This window comes from Anthonomus grandis, chromosome 4 (assembly GCF_022605725.1).
Source record: "Anthonomus grandis grandis chromosome 4, icAntGran1.3, whole genome shotgun sequence".
In the NCBI taxonomy this organism is placed as follows: Eukaryota; Metazoa; Arthropoda; class Insecta; order Coleoptera; family Curculionidae; genus Anthonomus; species Anthonomus grandis.
Window position 1 is genome coordinate 18,421,770 of NC_065549.1, and position 16,603 is coordinate 18,438,372.

The window sequence follows — 16,603 nt, forward strand, 5'->3', positions numbered from 1 at the left end:
TTTGCTTCGTACTTTTAGCTGTGCTGAGCTCAAACGTTCATCTTCTTCTTTCCGCTTTGTCGCACTATATTTTCATGGGATACACTGTAAATTAATCCAACGGTAAACGGGTTACAAAATTTTCAATCATATTTGATTTCTTTTTCAGAGCTTTGATCATGTCGATAGCAATAGTTCATCTAGGAGAGATTCTCCTGTGTCCACGCATGCTACTAACAGCAATAACGCCTCGGAAAATGATTTGACAGCTATCGGGGAGGATTTGCCTCCAAATTGGAGTGTACAAAGGTAGGACTTTTGTCCCGCAGCTACGATACAATGTATGTTTAATACTTGGGTCATGTCTAGAATATAATATTAGATTAGACCTAAGGAAAAAAAATAACCTAAAAATGGCACCTAAGGTTTTAATGAATTATAAATTTTGTTTGCTTGTGGAAAAAAAACCAAAAGAAAGTAGGACAAATCTTGCATTTCTTGTTATTAAAGAAAATCGATTTCCCAAAATACTTTCTTAAAGCCATATTTTATATATATATATATATATATATATATATATATATATATATATATATCACTTTATTTCCAAAACAACTAAAAATATTTAAGTTTAAGTACTAACGTAACCTTTACGTGTCACATAAACTCTTTTTGAGATATTTCTAAATTAACGATATATTTTTTCCAAAACTGCATTTTATGCCAGAAATCACTTATGTGGAGTAAAGTCACTTCTATTTCTGGCATAATAACCATGGCCAACAATAATATTTGTTTTAATTGAATACATAAACATTCATATTTTATTTACTTTTTGTGAAAAAAAATGGTAAAAATTGTTTTTTAGTCAAATAACTTTTAAGTAAATGAATCAATTTTTATATGTACCAGACACACGACGAAAATCCCTTGTTTCAAATAATTTTTTTAGTAACAATATATTCCAGCACTCATATAATGTTAATATATTGAGCAAATCTAACGAGACGATGATAAATTTATGTTTTGTTCACCTTCTTGTGCATTGGTGACAACGTCAACGTTCATTGTAATTTTCCCGAAAACTGCTAATATCTCCGTACCTAACAATATGAAGCAGTAGCTTCGTATTCTTTTAACAATTACATATTTTAAATTCACCGCTTGAACTGAGCAATATAAGGACTATAAACAATATAACTTAAATTAACTCTTAAATTACTTTTAAGAGCACCAAATGGCAGACTCTTCTTCATTGACCATCGAGAGAAAACCACCTCATGGGTAGATCCAAGAACAGGTAGGGCTAGCCCCATGCCTAACCAGCCTACAGTTCAACCCATTAATAGGAGACCAGATGACGACTTGGGTCCATTGCCTGAAGGTTGGGAAGAAAGGGTACACACTGATGGTAGAATATTTTTTATTGACCACAGTAAGTAATACATCTCTTTAAAATATAAGTTAAATTCCAATAGTATATTATGTTAACTAACTAAAAAATTAGTTAACACTTGTCAAATAGAAGGTAAACAAAGAAAAACAGTAGTTCGATGAGACTTGGAATTTATTTTTAGTATAACCAATAAATTTAAAATAAATATCATAAACTAAGTTTTAAGCAACAAGTTGTTCTTCCTTCTTTGTTGAACCTGCCTCAGTTCAATGTGTATTTTAAGCTACATGAGTGTTTTTGCTGGCTAGTTCTGCTTATACTGCTCTTCTCTAAATGTACTATTGAATATTACAAGATCCAGATTTCGTTTTTGTCTACATATATAGTTGGGCGTCCTCTTTTTTTGGTATATAGTGGTGCATAACAACATCGTTATAATTGTTGTTATATAAGCTCTCCTTTTATAAGTTATATTACTATACTATGGTAGTTTTTGTTGTTTTGGGTATATTTTTTTATATGAGTATCTTTTTCCTAGGGGCTAATTTGTGTAAATTTCCTGCCATGTGTGCCATTATTTCATTTTGATGTCCCAGGAATTTTTGAGATTTGGCTGTGTAACTTGATTTTTTCTCCTCACTTCTGTTGCCAAAAGGTCCGCTATTTCCTTTCCGGTTATACTTGTGTATCTTAGAATCCATATGGGTGTGTAGTTATTTAATATTTAATTGTAACCTATGTCGGGTTAGCTCCAAAAAAAAACTGCTTGTATGTTCTCGTGGATGAACAGATGCATCCGCGTAATTGTGATTCCGATTATTCTTGTTCAATTGTTTTTCATATTGATTATTTTTGCTTTGTAATTTTTAGCAGAATTTGTGGTAATTTATCGGCTGTATATATGTAGTTATTTATTGCAATATGTCATTCCCCCATTCCATCATAGGTAGTGTTGGTTATCGTCCCCAATAACTTGGCACTCGTTTTAGGATTTTATGAAATCATAACCGTTGTCGAAGGACCTTGTCGTCCTGCCTTGCTGTTATATTTTCTGCGAACTTAGAGGCTAGCCAAGCTGTTCTTAGTGACTTGCAGCTTTTAATAACAGTGAGTGGATTGAAGTGAATCTCATGCATCCTGTGATAATTCTTAGAGCTTGTTACTGTTCTTTGTTTATTTCATTCGATTTTGCTTTAGAGGCTTTAAAGATGCATATTGTACCACGTTCAAATTGACTTCTCACTATCTCATTGCATACTGTCGGTAGGACTTGTTATAAAACCCTTGTCAGTGTTTTCAGTCAGTCTTTTATGTGCTGTTAAAAGGTCTGCCCAGATACTTAAAGGTATGCCTCTTAATTTTCTTTTGGTGAATACAATTTCCTATTTTTGAGGTGATATTTGGAGTTAATTTTGAAGGCATTCCAGTATAAGGTTTCTTCCTCCGCATATTAGCCCTCCGCCATTAGCAAGTTGTAGAGGTCCAATATTAGAGTCACTAAATTCATCAATTACCCTTAAATAAAAGTTAGAGTATTGAACTTGGCGATATTTGTGCGATTTCTTTGTTTGTATATCTTGGTTATGTGAGTTCATCTATTTTTGTATGCTTTTTTATATATATTTTTGTTTCACAAAAGTGTTTCATGAAATAAAATGGTGTTTTCTTGTTTTGCAAAAGTGTCTGGATGTAGTTTTTTAGTTTTATTGATTTGAAGTTGATTCTATTTGTTGATGAGTCTTGAAATTTATATCTTATCAATGGGAATTTTGTTGTTTTTTTAATATTGCTACAAAATTCAGGGATGTGCTCCTTGAAGGAGATGAATGGAAAGTCTTGAATTTCGGATATCTTGTACACTTAGTTTCTTTGACGTAATTAAAACTTACATTAAAATTATCACAGTTACTGTTTGGTTTTGAGAGGTCGATAATAATTGTTACTCTAATAATTGTTTGATGTTTTTTTTGATTTGTTAATGGCGTTATCATTTGACTCTCTTTGGTTCTCTTATAGAGGTTTTATAGGTCTTAATAGTAGACCATCATTTAATCTATCATACTTCTTGCACACTGCAGTTGCAAGGAATAAAGTTAAAATAATTTTTCAATCATTTAAGGTCATTAACTCAAGAATTACCTGTAGTCTATGACTACACTAAAATATCTTTCAAATTGTTTATTTTAAAGAAAAAATATATTCTAGATACAAGAACGACGCAATGGGACGATCCTAGACTTTCTAATCCACAAATCGCCGGGCCAGCAATACCCTACTCTAGAGATTATAAAAGAAAATACGAATACATGAAAACCCAACTCAGGAAGCCCGTAAGTCTTAATCGTTTTTTTTTAGCATAATTCATAATATCATTATTGCTTTTCACTATTCCAGACTAACGTACCAAACAAATTTGAAATTAAAATTCGCCGAAGAAGCATTTTAGAAGACTCATTCAGGGTTATAACGACGGTGCCGAGAGTAGACCTCCTCAAAACAAAACTGTGGATCGAATTCGAAGGCGAAGTCGGACTAGATTATGGAGGTTTAGCAAGAGAATGGTTTTATTTACTTTCTAAAGAAATGTTTAATCCTTATTATGGGTTGTTCGAGTATTCTGCCATGTAAGTTTTTTATTTTAGCTTTACATTAAATAGTGTAATGGGAATTTATGGTACATCACAATTATATGGAGAATGATAATTCTAAGAAAAAGTTAATTTGAAATTTTACATAAGAGTACAATATCTCATGCACAGCCACGGAAGAATTTGAATTTTCTTTTTAAAATATTTTCACTAATGCAGCGTTCGGGCTTCCACGTGGATTATTTTTTGGACTCTTCCATTGATCACACTGTATAATGAAAAAGGAATGTTTTTTTGTCTTATAACTTCAGATTTTGGTAAATTGAAATAAAAAATGATCTTGTTGTTTCAATAGAATGGAATATAGGAAGATAGCAATAGACAAGGAGGAACAAAAAATCTCAAAATGTAACATTATTCTGCCCAATCGTTATCGTTATACATAGTATGTTTCGCCCGTCTACAGCATTATCAGACCAAGAATTTCTGACGTTTAATAAAATAATATTCAAACTTGATTTGCCATGCCAAAATATGGGATATAAGAATTCTAATAGTAAGATTGATTGCATGTTAAAAATTATTTTTGTATAAAACTACATATATGGTGTATATTAAAATATAAGTAAAACAAAAGAAGTCTGAAATATATATACTTAAGTATTCTAATTGTTATGGTATTAAAATACTGCTACTGATTAATAGGTGTCATTGTAGAAGATAGTAACTTTGAAATATAATTTTAAAATTTAACAGGCTTAAGAAAATCTTGGATCAAAAACATTTAGAGATGGTTTACCGCTTCATCCAGATTATAAACGAAAATCACTGGAAGTTGTTTGTAGAAATGATTTAGGATAAAAATGATTTTTGCAAAAAATAAAACTACAATCATGACAAATTTTATATCCTACATAGGCACAAGTTTGAAGTTTGGTATCAGAATTAATAAAGTTAAATCTGGTTACTATAACCGCAATTATTGATCGTTTATATTTTCTTGTAAAACAGATATTTTGCTGTCACTACTTTCGAAAAGTCATACCCACACAATTTTCTCTATTATTTTAAGCAATGTAGAAAGAAGCGAACTAGGACAACAACTTGATTAAATACTTACTCTTCATTAGTGGTCTTAGTAAAATTAACTTTAAACTATGTAGTGTTTTTATTTTTTTGGTTGTTTTTATAATGTAATAATTTAACATCGTATGAATAGTACTGATCGCGACATCGAGTGTCTAGTTAATGGCATTGTAAAAATAAGAACTCCTAGATGGCGTTAGCTGTTCTTCGCGTTGTATTTTAAACAATTTACTGGAATCAGGTTGTTTTTCTCTCTCTCTCTCTCTCTCTGACTAACGTGATTTTTCTATCTGTCTGTCTTTATCACGTACGCTATGCGCAAGGATCAACTTTCACGTATTGGCATTTTCGATACCGGGCTGTTGTTGCCATTATTTTTCCTGTAATTTGAATACTTTGCCTTTTGGGATTAGATTGATTTCCGTACTCGCTGCAACTTAAAGCTAAGCAAGGTAACGTTGTATTGTAAATTCTTGTAATACTGGGCCTGCGTTGGATTATCCATCAAAGAGGTACCCAGAAATTGCGTTTTGGCTTTTTTCCAAATGGTGTGGTTTTCAGGTTCACGAGTTCAATTGCTCGAAGTTGGGATTCGACCTCATAGTTACCTCATGGCGCCACTAGCCATGTAATGTGAAAGATTACTTTAATACACTTTATAAAAGACCCACCAACATCTTGAGGGTTTTATGCTGGGTCATAAACCAGATCTTATGCCAGGTCATAAACCAAATCTTAATTGAGATCTTAGTTTTAAGGACCCCATCTCAAGACCATCCCGAGCCATCTCAGGTGCTGTTCCCATTTTCCATCATAAATTAGAGCTTTCTCAGGATTTATTGCTTCTTCGTGAAATTATTGTCCTTATAATGAAACTATTGTAGTCACAGGTGCTGTCCTTGAATCTGCACAACGAGTTACCAGGTCAAGGAAGATAAAAGGAACGTGTAAGCAATGTCATAATTTCTGATTTGTTATTTTGATTTTAGGACTAGTCATATTGACTAGTTTATATCATTTGATTGCCCCTTATTTTATTAATTATTGTCTAGTGTTTAAAGTTCTTAGTAATTTACATTATTATCTAATTTACATATCTACCTAAATAATAATTTATTCAATACCTTTTAATCTCACTATCCTGAGTTTCATACGGTATTATATGTAAACAACCGCACTGAAAGGTTTATTCATTTTTATTTGATTTAGTACATGTTATATAGTTTAATGTGCGGTAGGTTACTGACTTTGGCCAAAGGGTAGTTACATATTAGTGGGTTATTGATATTGATATATATGGGTTTTAGATATATATTTTTTTAATGTTTTATAACTTTGGTGCATAAAGTTTTGATTTTAGGGGTTGTACTTTTAACAAGAATCTGTCTTATTATTGTTACAACAGAAAGTTTAAACAATGAACATTGACAAGAAATAGCATATTTTGATAATATAATGTTAATAATTGAAGCTTATTTTGTGTTTTACTATGTGTTATATTTCTTAACATCCTTTTTGTTTATGTGAGAACAAATTTGCTAGTTAAATGTTCTTACAACTGCTCTTTAAATAAACACATTAAACGGGATGGCGCCCACAATTTAAAACGTAAGTATCTCTAGAATAATTCATGCCAACCCTCCACCAATTAACATTCTCCAGACTGATAAGCTGCCGTTAGCATATGTGCCACTTTTAAGACTTCAGACTCAACATCAGTCAATTTTTATAAAAAATAGAAATCCAAAAAATAAAAGGTTACAACTATCTGCGATTATACCTGGGTTAAACGACATATTTATTGCACTAGCTAGAAAGTCTAACTTGTAATTAGGTATCACGCTAAATATTTTTGTAAAGATATTTTCAATACTCGATGAGTTTGTATTTTTAATGATTCTAAATATTATTTTAATTTCAATTATAACAACAGACTAAAAGAGTCATCAACAGAAATATATATTTAAAAACTTTAAAGGAGATAAGCCATATGAAATTTGGCTCTTAATCTAATCTAAAATATTCTATGGATGGAATCTAAAATTTCTGTGGATAACTTTTAAATTGACATTTATCAATATAATAAATTACCAATTAGAGACTCTTTAATCACGATTTTATTCGACTTTTCTTGTGTTGTTTTGCTTCTTATTTTTGTTCTTTTTAAGTAAAATTTAAATGCAAGTGAGTTGGGGCAATACATATACTCTATTTAAATAGATATTTATGTTACAAACTTTTAGAAATAAACAATTTTTGATTGAGAGTTTATATCTTAAAAAAAAAAACAAAAGATTGTTAAATCACAAAACGCAAATACGAAAATCAAACTCGATAAACACAGATCAGTATATCCAACAGAATCCAGGGATGGGAAATTTAATTTTATATAGTCAGTTGAATGCAAGTAAAATTTATAAGGCTAGCAAGTAAATCATGTCACAAGTAAAGTGCATCGAAGTTTATTTGCTAAAGGTATATGTGATATTTTAGTTATGTTCAGTTTGTTTTGTTGACTATAAAATGGCTTAAGATGGTCTCTAAATTTGTTATTAACATACAAGCTTTTTAGCGCCCTTTTTTATTTAAAATAATGCAGGTCTTGTGGCATTTAAGGCTCGCAACGTCACATAAATGCAAATTCTATATAGAGTATCTTCTAAGGCCATGGTTTAAAATTTCAAATTGATGTTTATATTCTTCATTTATTTACTAATATGATAATATAACCAAAGGGTTGTTAAGCCAAATGCATTTTTTGAATTGTCAATATTTTATGTTGTTTAATTGTTTTGTTTTTTTAAGGGACAACTATACCCTTCAAATCAACCCCACGTCTGGCCTTTGTAACGAAGAACACTTGGCATACTTTAAATTCATCGGTAGGGTGGCTGGCATGGCAGTTTATCACGGAAAACTCTTGGATGGTAAGTTAAAGGAGCTCGCATATGTTATCATGTAACAAATTATTTGCTTTTTGCAGCTTTCTTTATCAGACCGTTTTATAAAATGATGCTCTCCAAAACTATCGACCTTAAAGACATGGAATCCGTAGATTCTGAATATTATAAATCGTTATTATGGATTAAGGAAAATGATCCTTCCGGTTTAGATCTCACGTTTTCGGTTGATGAAGAGTCGTTCGGTCACACAACTGCCCATGAGCTTATTGACGGTGGAGCCAATATACCTCTCGATAACTCTAACAAAGACGAGTATATTAAGTAAGTAGGATATTATTGTATTTTTAAGGCAATAGAAAATTCAACCAAATTTGTAAAAACAAGCTAACCCGCTTAAATATAATTTGTAATATGCAGGGTGCATTCAAAAAGCACGATGGTACAAAGGTAATTTTTTTAAAGGAACGGACTAGGTATTTGAAAATATTTTTAAATTGCGCGTTTTTTGTTTTATATTTAATATTCGAAAAACTATATACTATACAGGGTGTTTCCTAACTACGGTACGAAACTATACAGGGTGAATCCTTAGGTCGTTTTATGAAAAAAAAGTTCCTATGAACGTATGTCTGGAGTTGCTTTGTTTCTGAGATACAGGGCGATGAAGGTTCAAAAAAATAACGGTATTTTAAAAATACTATAACTATCCTTAAACCGATTTGGTTGAAATTTGGTGCAGTTATTTGAAGTTATAAGACGCTTATTTAGCTGTAACTAGATTGAAATTATTAGGTCCAGTGGCGTGTCAGTGGGCACCACATGCTTATTGTTGAGAAAAAAACAAGGCCAATAATTGTTTTGCAGCTTTTTATTTATTTTTGTATTTAGGCAACTAAAAATACAACTTTTTCGTATCTTATATTATCTTCATATCTGGCTTTGTTTTCGGAAAAAAAATTGAAAGTATCTAACTCATTCTAAAAATTATCCATGGACGAGAACATGAAATAAAAACCAATTAATTCGATAAACAATTTCGACCTTAAAGTAAATGAGCAAAATGCCCACCTTCTGATAAAATACACGACTGCAAACGATTTGTCATTGAGTGTCTGACACGCTCAAAAATACCTGGAGTATCCCTTATGATATTGCAATTGACAATTATCCGATTCCTCAAGTCATTTACATTTAGAACAGGAGTTTTATAAACAAGAGTCTTCAGATGGCCCCATAAATAGTAATCCAGGGGATTCATATCAGGACTGCGAGCCGGCCAATTTTGAGGTCCTGCACGTCCAATCCAGCAATTAGGGTAGATGACGTCGAGATGCTGACGAGCAAGAACACTGAAATGAGCTGGAGCCCCGTCGTGCATAAACCATATGTTGACTCTTACTTGTAGGGGTACTTCTTCTAATAAAGTGGGTAAATGGTGTTGCAAGAAATCCGTGTAGGATTCACCTGTTAATCTTGCCGGTAAAAAAAATGGGCCAATTAGGTAGTCACCAATAATTCCTATCCAAACGTTCAGCGAAAATTGTTGCTGAAAATGAGTTTCTCTAATAACGTGGGGATTTTCGTCGGCCCAAAAATGATCATTGTGGAAGTTCATAATAGCATCTCTTGAAAAATTTGCCTCGTCCGTAAATAAAATATTTGGTAGGAAAGTATTATTGTGTGCCATCGTATGAATCAACCACCTGCAAAACATTAATCTTGGATGAAAATCCCGAGGCAGTAGAGCTTGTACACGCTGTATGTGATATGGATGCAGGAGGTTTCTTTTTAGAACTTTCCACACGGTTTTTGAACTGACTTCAAGCTGCAGTGCAATCTTCCTGATACTATTGGAAGGATCTTCTTCTATCGCATCAAGTATAGCTTCTTCCAGTTCAGGCGTTGTTATAGTTTCTAGTCTTCCACCACCCATATTTTTATTAAAACTCCCAGTTTCACATAATCTTGCATATAGTTTTTCAAATGTTTTTGCACATGGAATTACTCTGTTAGGATATCTGTCCTGGTAAATTCTTCGTGCTTCTTCCGCATTTTCATTTGCTAATCCGTAAATAAAGTGTATGTCGGTCATTTCATGGTTAGTAAAATTATTCATGATGGAGTAATGAATCACTGCTAATTGACAGCTGAATTTTACTTATAGCAATTCTATCACTGTCAGCTGGTCTCCAAAGCAGGTAGGTACAACGGAGGTACTTGAATGGACTTGCCAATTATTTGTCATAAGAAGCAATGTATTTGTTATTTTGTTGTATTTCAAAAATCTGATAATAAAAATCGTAGAAGTTGAATGTTTATTATCATAGTAAACAAGACACAAGAGACCAAAAAGTCGTGCATTGGAGGGTGGACATTTTGCTCATGTACTTTAAGGTCGAAATTGTTTATCGAATTAATTGGTTTTTATTTCATGTTGTCGTCCATGGATAATTTTTAGAATGAGTTAAAGATACTTTAAAATTTTTTTCTCGAAAACAAAGCCAGATATGAAGATAATAAGATAAGATACGAAAAAGTTGTATTTTTAGTTGCTTAAATACAAAAATAAATAAAAAGCTGCAAAACAATTAATTATTGGCCTTGTCTTTTTCCCAACAATAAGCATGTGGTGCCCACTGACACGCCACTGGACCTAATAATTTCAATCTAGTTACAGCTAAATAAGCGTCTTTTAACTTCAAATAACTGCACCAAATTTCAACCGAATCGGTTTAAGGATAGTTATAGTATTTTTAAAATACCGTTATTTTTTTGAACCTTCATCGCCCTGTATCTTGGAAACAAAGCAACTCCCGACATACGTTCATAGGAACTTTTTTCATAAAACAACCGAACGATTCACCCTGTATAGTTTCGTACCGTAGTTAGGAAACACCCTGTATACTATTTAATATTTGAAAAAATGTACCTTGCTTTTTGAAAGTACCATGTATATTGCAATCACAAAACAGTTTTACACTAACTCTTTATTTTTACTCTTGACACGTGTTTCGCTAACGATGTTAGTATCTTAGGGAGAAGATTAAAACTAAACCTAAACTACTTACAAGTTCGTTATATACTAAATTAATAGGGTGGAAAATCCAATAAAGCATGGTTGAGCAAAGTTTAAACACTAACTAAACTATACAAAAAGATTGGACTTTAATCCCTATTAAGAATGGTTTTTTGATTTTTGAATGTTGCTAAACTTTCCTATGCAACTAATTTTCGAGTGTTAGTAACTACACTCACCGGCACGAAAAACGAAGCACTTCACATTTTATATATTATTTAAATGTTTTATGATATTGTGTTGTTGTAATAACTTAATTAAATAACACATAATTTAAACATATTTTAAGTAATTTTTAACCACAATCATCCGTTTATTTAAACAAAAAAACTGGGTTTAGTAAAAAGTGTATTAAAATAAAAATTCCATAATTTTACCACTCAAAACCGCATGGTTGCCTATGGGTTTTTATTGTTTTTAATAAATTTGACAGATGTTTGGCAAAGTTTTGCTGTGCGCAGCAGCTCGTTTTGTTATGTTTGTTTGAGCTAAAAATGCTTGCTGTTAGTCCTAAATCTTTAACTTTAAATGAATTACAATACGCTCTTTTAGAGCTGGAAATTCATGGAAATTCCTGAAGAAAAATTAATCACTTGATTTTAGACATTCCAAGAAGAATGCAAGCAATCATTTTGGTACGTGGAAGCGATCTATTCCTACAAAGTAGCTAGTATTTAAAACATGTTCAGCCAAATTCCATTCACTTTTCAACCCTTCCATATTTCACATGAGCTACATTATTTTTAAATCTGAGTTTAATTGATCTTCTTGGCAAACAAGTATTTATCACAATAGTTACAACTATGCTCATAGATCACAGGCTTTTCATTGGTCTTCATCTTATCTTTTGGGTTTCCTAAAAAATTTTTGAACTTGGCCGAACTTTGTTAGACCATTCTTAGACCTAAGTCTTCAAAAACTCTATCAAAGCCTTTTGTCAAGATAGAATCACATGGTACTGCAACAAAAGTTTATTTTTATCTTTTTAAAATGTGATAGAGTTTTTAAGATTAACTTTAAAGTTATGTCTTTTAATCAGCTTATCAATAATCCTATGATCATAACAATTGATCCTAGCGATTGTTTTAATTGTTTAAAAATGAAAGTTGGTTATTTGTTTCTTGCTCGAAGGTAAATTTAATAGATGAAAAACAGTTATTGAGTTGTTCTATATAAAATTATCACTATTGCATTTGCTTTTTTCGAATACGGCAAACGCGTCATTCACATATCTTAACCAAATTCGTGGTAATTATTGGATTGTATTTTTTGCATTTAACTCAAAACGGTGCATGAAAAGCTTTGCTAGAAAAAGTATGCAAAATGTAGTAGGAAAAATATGCGCGTAAAGTTTTGTTAAATTAATTATTTCTTGTATATTATCGAAACAATTACTTTCCAAAAGTAATTGTTTTAGATCAGTCAGATATTCCAAAGTTTCTGGTATAGAAATGCTTAGAAATAAAGAAGATGCGTCGAAATAAACAAGAATTTCATCTTTACTTTAAATTGAATTATTTTCTTTTGAAATAAATTCTTAGCTGTTTTTCACAGAAAGATATTCATAAGGAAATTTTAATGTCTGAAATTTTCAACAATTGGTCTCATTACTATTTATAGTAAACTAGTTATCATTTAGAGCCGGACGAAAATTGGCGTTTTTAAAGCGCTTTCTTACCTCTAGTTGGTTTAACCGTTTATTTAATTTAATTTTGATTTGTCTGGTTGAGTGGGTTTTAAATTGAAATAAGAAGTCTAATTTTTAAAATTATTTATATTTCTACGTAAATATACTACAATCTGAAGACGACCATACTACAATAATCTACCTTATATTAATTGGTAATCATTATAATAATAGTTTATTTTCAACAATAAATAAAATTATTGTTGCGAACAGAGAAATATCAAAGGAAACATATATCCCTATCATTCTCCTTCTCTATCTCACTGGCTCGTGATGCGTTTGCCTAACTATACAAAAATACATCAAGAAATTATCTTGAAAATGCTGCCTTACATATTAATCAAATGTGCCTTTGTTATATTACTGATACTAATTAAGACTTGTGCTTGTACGTCTATTTCAGAGTCGTCAAACCTTTAGTTTCGTATTTCTATTATATTATATAAATAATTATTATCTACTATATAACTACTTCTTCCCATATTTTCTGATTTAAGTGAATATGTAAGACGCTCCATTAAAATAAGAGATTTCTTTAGACGTTTTCGCCTTTATAGACATAAGTTGCCATTTTTTTTTCTAAGTTGTGCATTGTTTTTTAAAAAACTTCGTAGCAGATGATGCCGTCTTTTTAACGGCTAATATAGATCGGGAGGATTTATTACAAAATGACGAAGAACTATTACGAATGAAGTTGAAAAAGTGGACAATACCCAAAAATACTTCATTATTAAAGATTACCGAATCTTAAAAACCGAAATTTCTCAATAAAGGCCAACTTTCGTGAATTTTAATTAAATATCTTTTTTGTTTGAAACAGTAAACACTCGGTATCTTCGAAAGTAAGCATTTGTCAATTTATGCTTTACTCATAAGAGTTCTTATTATTTTTATATGTTAAAGATGACAAAAAGCTGAAACCCTCTGTATATTCAATTTGGTAATTTTTTGTTTTGCAATAAGAATCGCTGTATGATATTTTCATGGAAAGATAATAGACTTAGGATATTTTGACATAATTTTATTTAAAAAAGAATTTATAATTTTCAAAAGGAAAGATTCTCAATTTTGCCTAATTGTTACTAACTTATTTCCTAACATATAACAAGAATTAGTTGAATAGTCGATTACGTCATATTTTAGGTGCATTATCCAGTGGCGGTTTGTCGAAAGAGTGCAAGAGCAAATGAATGCCTTCCTCGAAGGTTTTAGTGACCTAGTACCACTGAACGTGATTAAAATATTCGATGAGCACGAACTGGAGCTGCTTATGTGTGGTATTCAACACATCGACGTGAAAGACTGGAAGCAGAACACTTTATATAAAGGCGACTATCATGCTAATCACCTTGTTGTGCAATATTTTTGGAGGGTAAGTCTAACGAATACCTATATAACTTACTGTTGATTACAAGAAAACGGAATGTCATCGTAAATATTAGCCAACCAAGAAATTAATTAAATTTTTTTTTTAAATTTAAAAAAGTACAAGGAATCTGAAGCATTATGTAAAAAGGCAAATATTTATAATAGAGCGTGAAATATGTTGAATACGATGACGCTTCCAAAAAGTAATAAATTAACGTTGTTTTTGACGATGTACCTATCTCTGAATAATCATAGTTAATATATACAATATTATGTACACGTTTAAAAATATACCGCAACTACACACGGTAATTCAAAAGTAATCGTAGGCTTTAAAGAGCATAATTCTTTTATAAGAACAAGAGAGAGATTCTATCAAGACAAATAGTTCCAGAAATGCTCCAGAAGGGCGGTGTTCCACTTTAAATGGATTGCTCCAAATTTGTTTTTTTTTCTGCAATATTAGTGTAACCAAATAAAATAAGGTTTTTCTAATTGAGCGTATGAGGTAGTATTTTCTAAATTGGTTTTTACTATAACAATGACACAATATCGTAATTTATTATGAATTCGTCACAACAACACAGATTTTACTTAAGGTTTCTCTAGACAAAGGGAGGTGGAGTATTCAGTCAGAAATTTTTCTGCAAATTCGTATTTATCGGCAACTAGTATTGCGACCTAGCACTGTCGCATTATTAGGTCAGGTAGAAAATTGTAAAAAAGAAGAGAAAACATTACAATTATGTTAACATAATTATTATTAACAAATATATTTCATATCATAAACCGAGGGTTTGTCAAATTAATAAACATAAAATATTATTACATAAACACAATGGATATATTGAATCAATATACACAAAATACGGCCAGCAAATAACAAAAACTGTAGTTTACATTCATATAACAAAAATTACCTAAAATAAAGTTGTGTACGCAACCAATTATCTCCTTTTTTTCCAAAAAGATAAAGGATCTTATCGTAGGAATTAGCTTACTCTACATACAAGAAACAAGGTTAATATTTTTTGTAGTCGACGTGATAAAAAGTGCCTAACCCAAGTAAATTCCATGAACTTTTTTTTTTAAAAACTCTGTCGGTGGATATTTCTTATATCTACTGGTAAGCTGTCGTATTACTTTGCGTTTTTCGCCTATACAATTTATTCTTTTGCCTAGTGGAGTCAAAATGTATACTATTTGCATTGACGAAGTTAATAGAGAAATCTTTGGTTTTATTTATAATACGACGTACATAAAAAAGTAATTTGAATTTATGAATGTTGGATATGTTTAAAAGTTCTCCCTTGTTTTAAATTATGAGTAGGTAGCAACGTGGTAAAAGTTGTTTTTTGTTGCTCTATTTTGCAGGATTTTTAAATGTCTTACAATATAATTTGATTCTTTATGCCAGATATCTATTAATTAATGTAAATGATCTATTAATTACTGTATGTCATTAAAAAGTACATAATACAATTGTTTACGTATTTTCTTTTTAAGTAAGTATCCTGCCTTTAAATACCTTTTTAACTACCCGTAAAAAAGGGTAAAATTTTTGGCCTAGTATGCAAATTCTATGACAGTATGCTATCAAGGATTAAACCTAAATGTTTTACAACTTAATATTAATAAATTGAACTTAGTATAAAAATGCCATATATTTCTTTATCAAACGGAATAATTAGACATCTATGTATTAAAAAATTGAGTTTAAAATTTCATTTTGAAGGTTGCACATAAATAAAATAGGCTCTGCGATGGAGGTTATTGTGGTGTATTATTACACTCACCAGAAATATTTAGAGAATGTTATTACTTGCTATTGTTCACATAAAAGTGTAAGTAAATTATTATCTACCCTACTGACCTACACATAAAATTATATAATACTCCAAAATTACTAATTATATGAAAGATATTCCCAAATAAATAAGGAAAGTTTAAGAAAATTAAGTCTTACAGCATTAGCATTAACTTCCGCCAAATTTAGTGTTAAAAAATTATCAAAAAAAATTGACACCATGTGCCTTTTAGTACAAGTTAGTACTTTGGAGTCTATTGCAATCCTTTGATGTAATATAACCAATTAAAGTATGAAGTGTGAAAACACCTTTCTGAAACACCCCGTATAAGAACAGTCCGGTATTTTTGAATAAATTGTATTATTAAAATAAAAATATTTTATTCCCATTTTAGAGTGTACAATATGTTATTTATAATTTACTAATAGATTAAAAAGCTTTCTATATGCTTAGTAGGAATATTTTTAAAAATTATTATTTGTTTTCAGGTTGTATTGTCCTTTAACAATGAAATGAGAGCTAGACTGTTACAGTTCGTAACGGGAACTTCGAGAGTCCCTATGAACGGTTTTAAGGAGTTGTACGGTAGCAATGGACTGCAGTTATTTACAATTGAAAAATGGGGTATCACCGATAACTTCCCTAGGGCACACACTTGGTAAGTAATATATATTCTCTAAAATTAACATTTTTTATACCAATTCTAGTCATG

General features: G+C 30.9%; 1 protein-coding gene across 4 annotated transcripts in view; it reads left to right on the top strand.

Moving 5' to 3' along the window:
• Positions 1–16,603, top strand: part of LOC126734922 (E3 ubiquitin-protein ligase Nedd-4) — a 43,670-nt gene that overhangs the window by 22,793 nt on the left and 4,274 nt on the right. For all 4 annotated transcript variants that reach the window (XM_050438756.1, XM_050438757.1, XM_050438759.1 and 1 more), the window contains 8 exons: positions 149–288; positions 1,209–1,414; positions 3,581–3,705; positions 3,770–3,999; positions 7,855–7,976; positions 8,033–8,273; positions 13,859–14,087; positions 16,380–16,549. In XM_050438756.1, the coding sequence (XP_050294713.1) occupies positions 149–288; positions 1,209–1,414; positions 3,581–3,705; positions 3,770–3,999; positions 7,855–7,976; positions 8,033–8,273; positions 13,859–14,087; positions 16,380–16,549 (1,463 nt within the window). The remainder of the gene's footprint in view (positions 1–148; positions 289–1,208; positions 1,415–3,580; positions 3,706–3,769; positions 4,000–7,854; positions 7,977–8,032; positions 8,274–13,858; positions 14,088–16,379; positions 16,550–16,603) is intronic.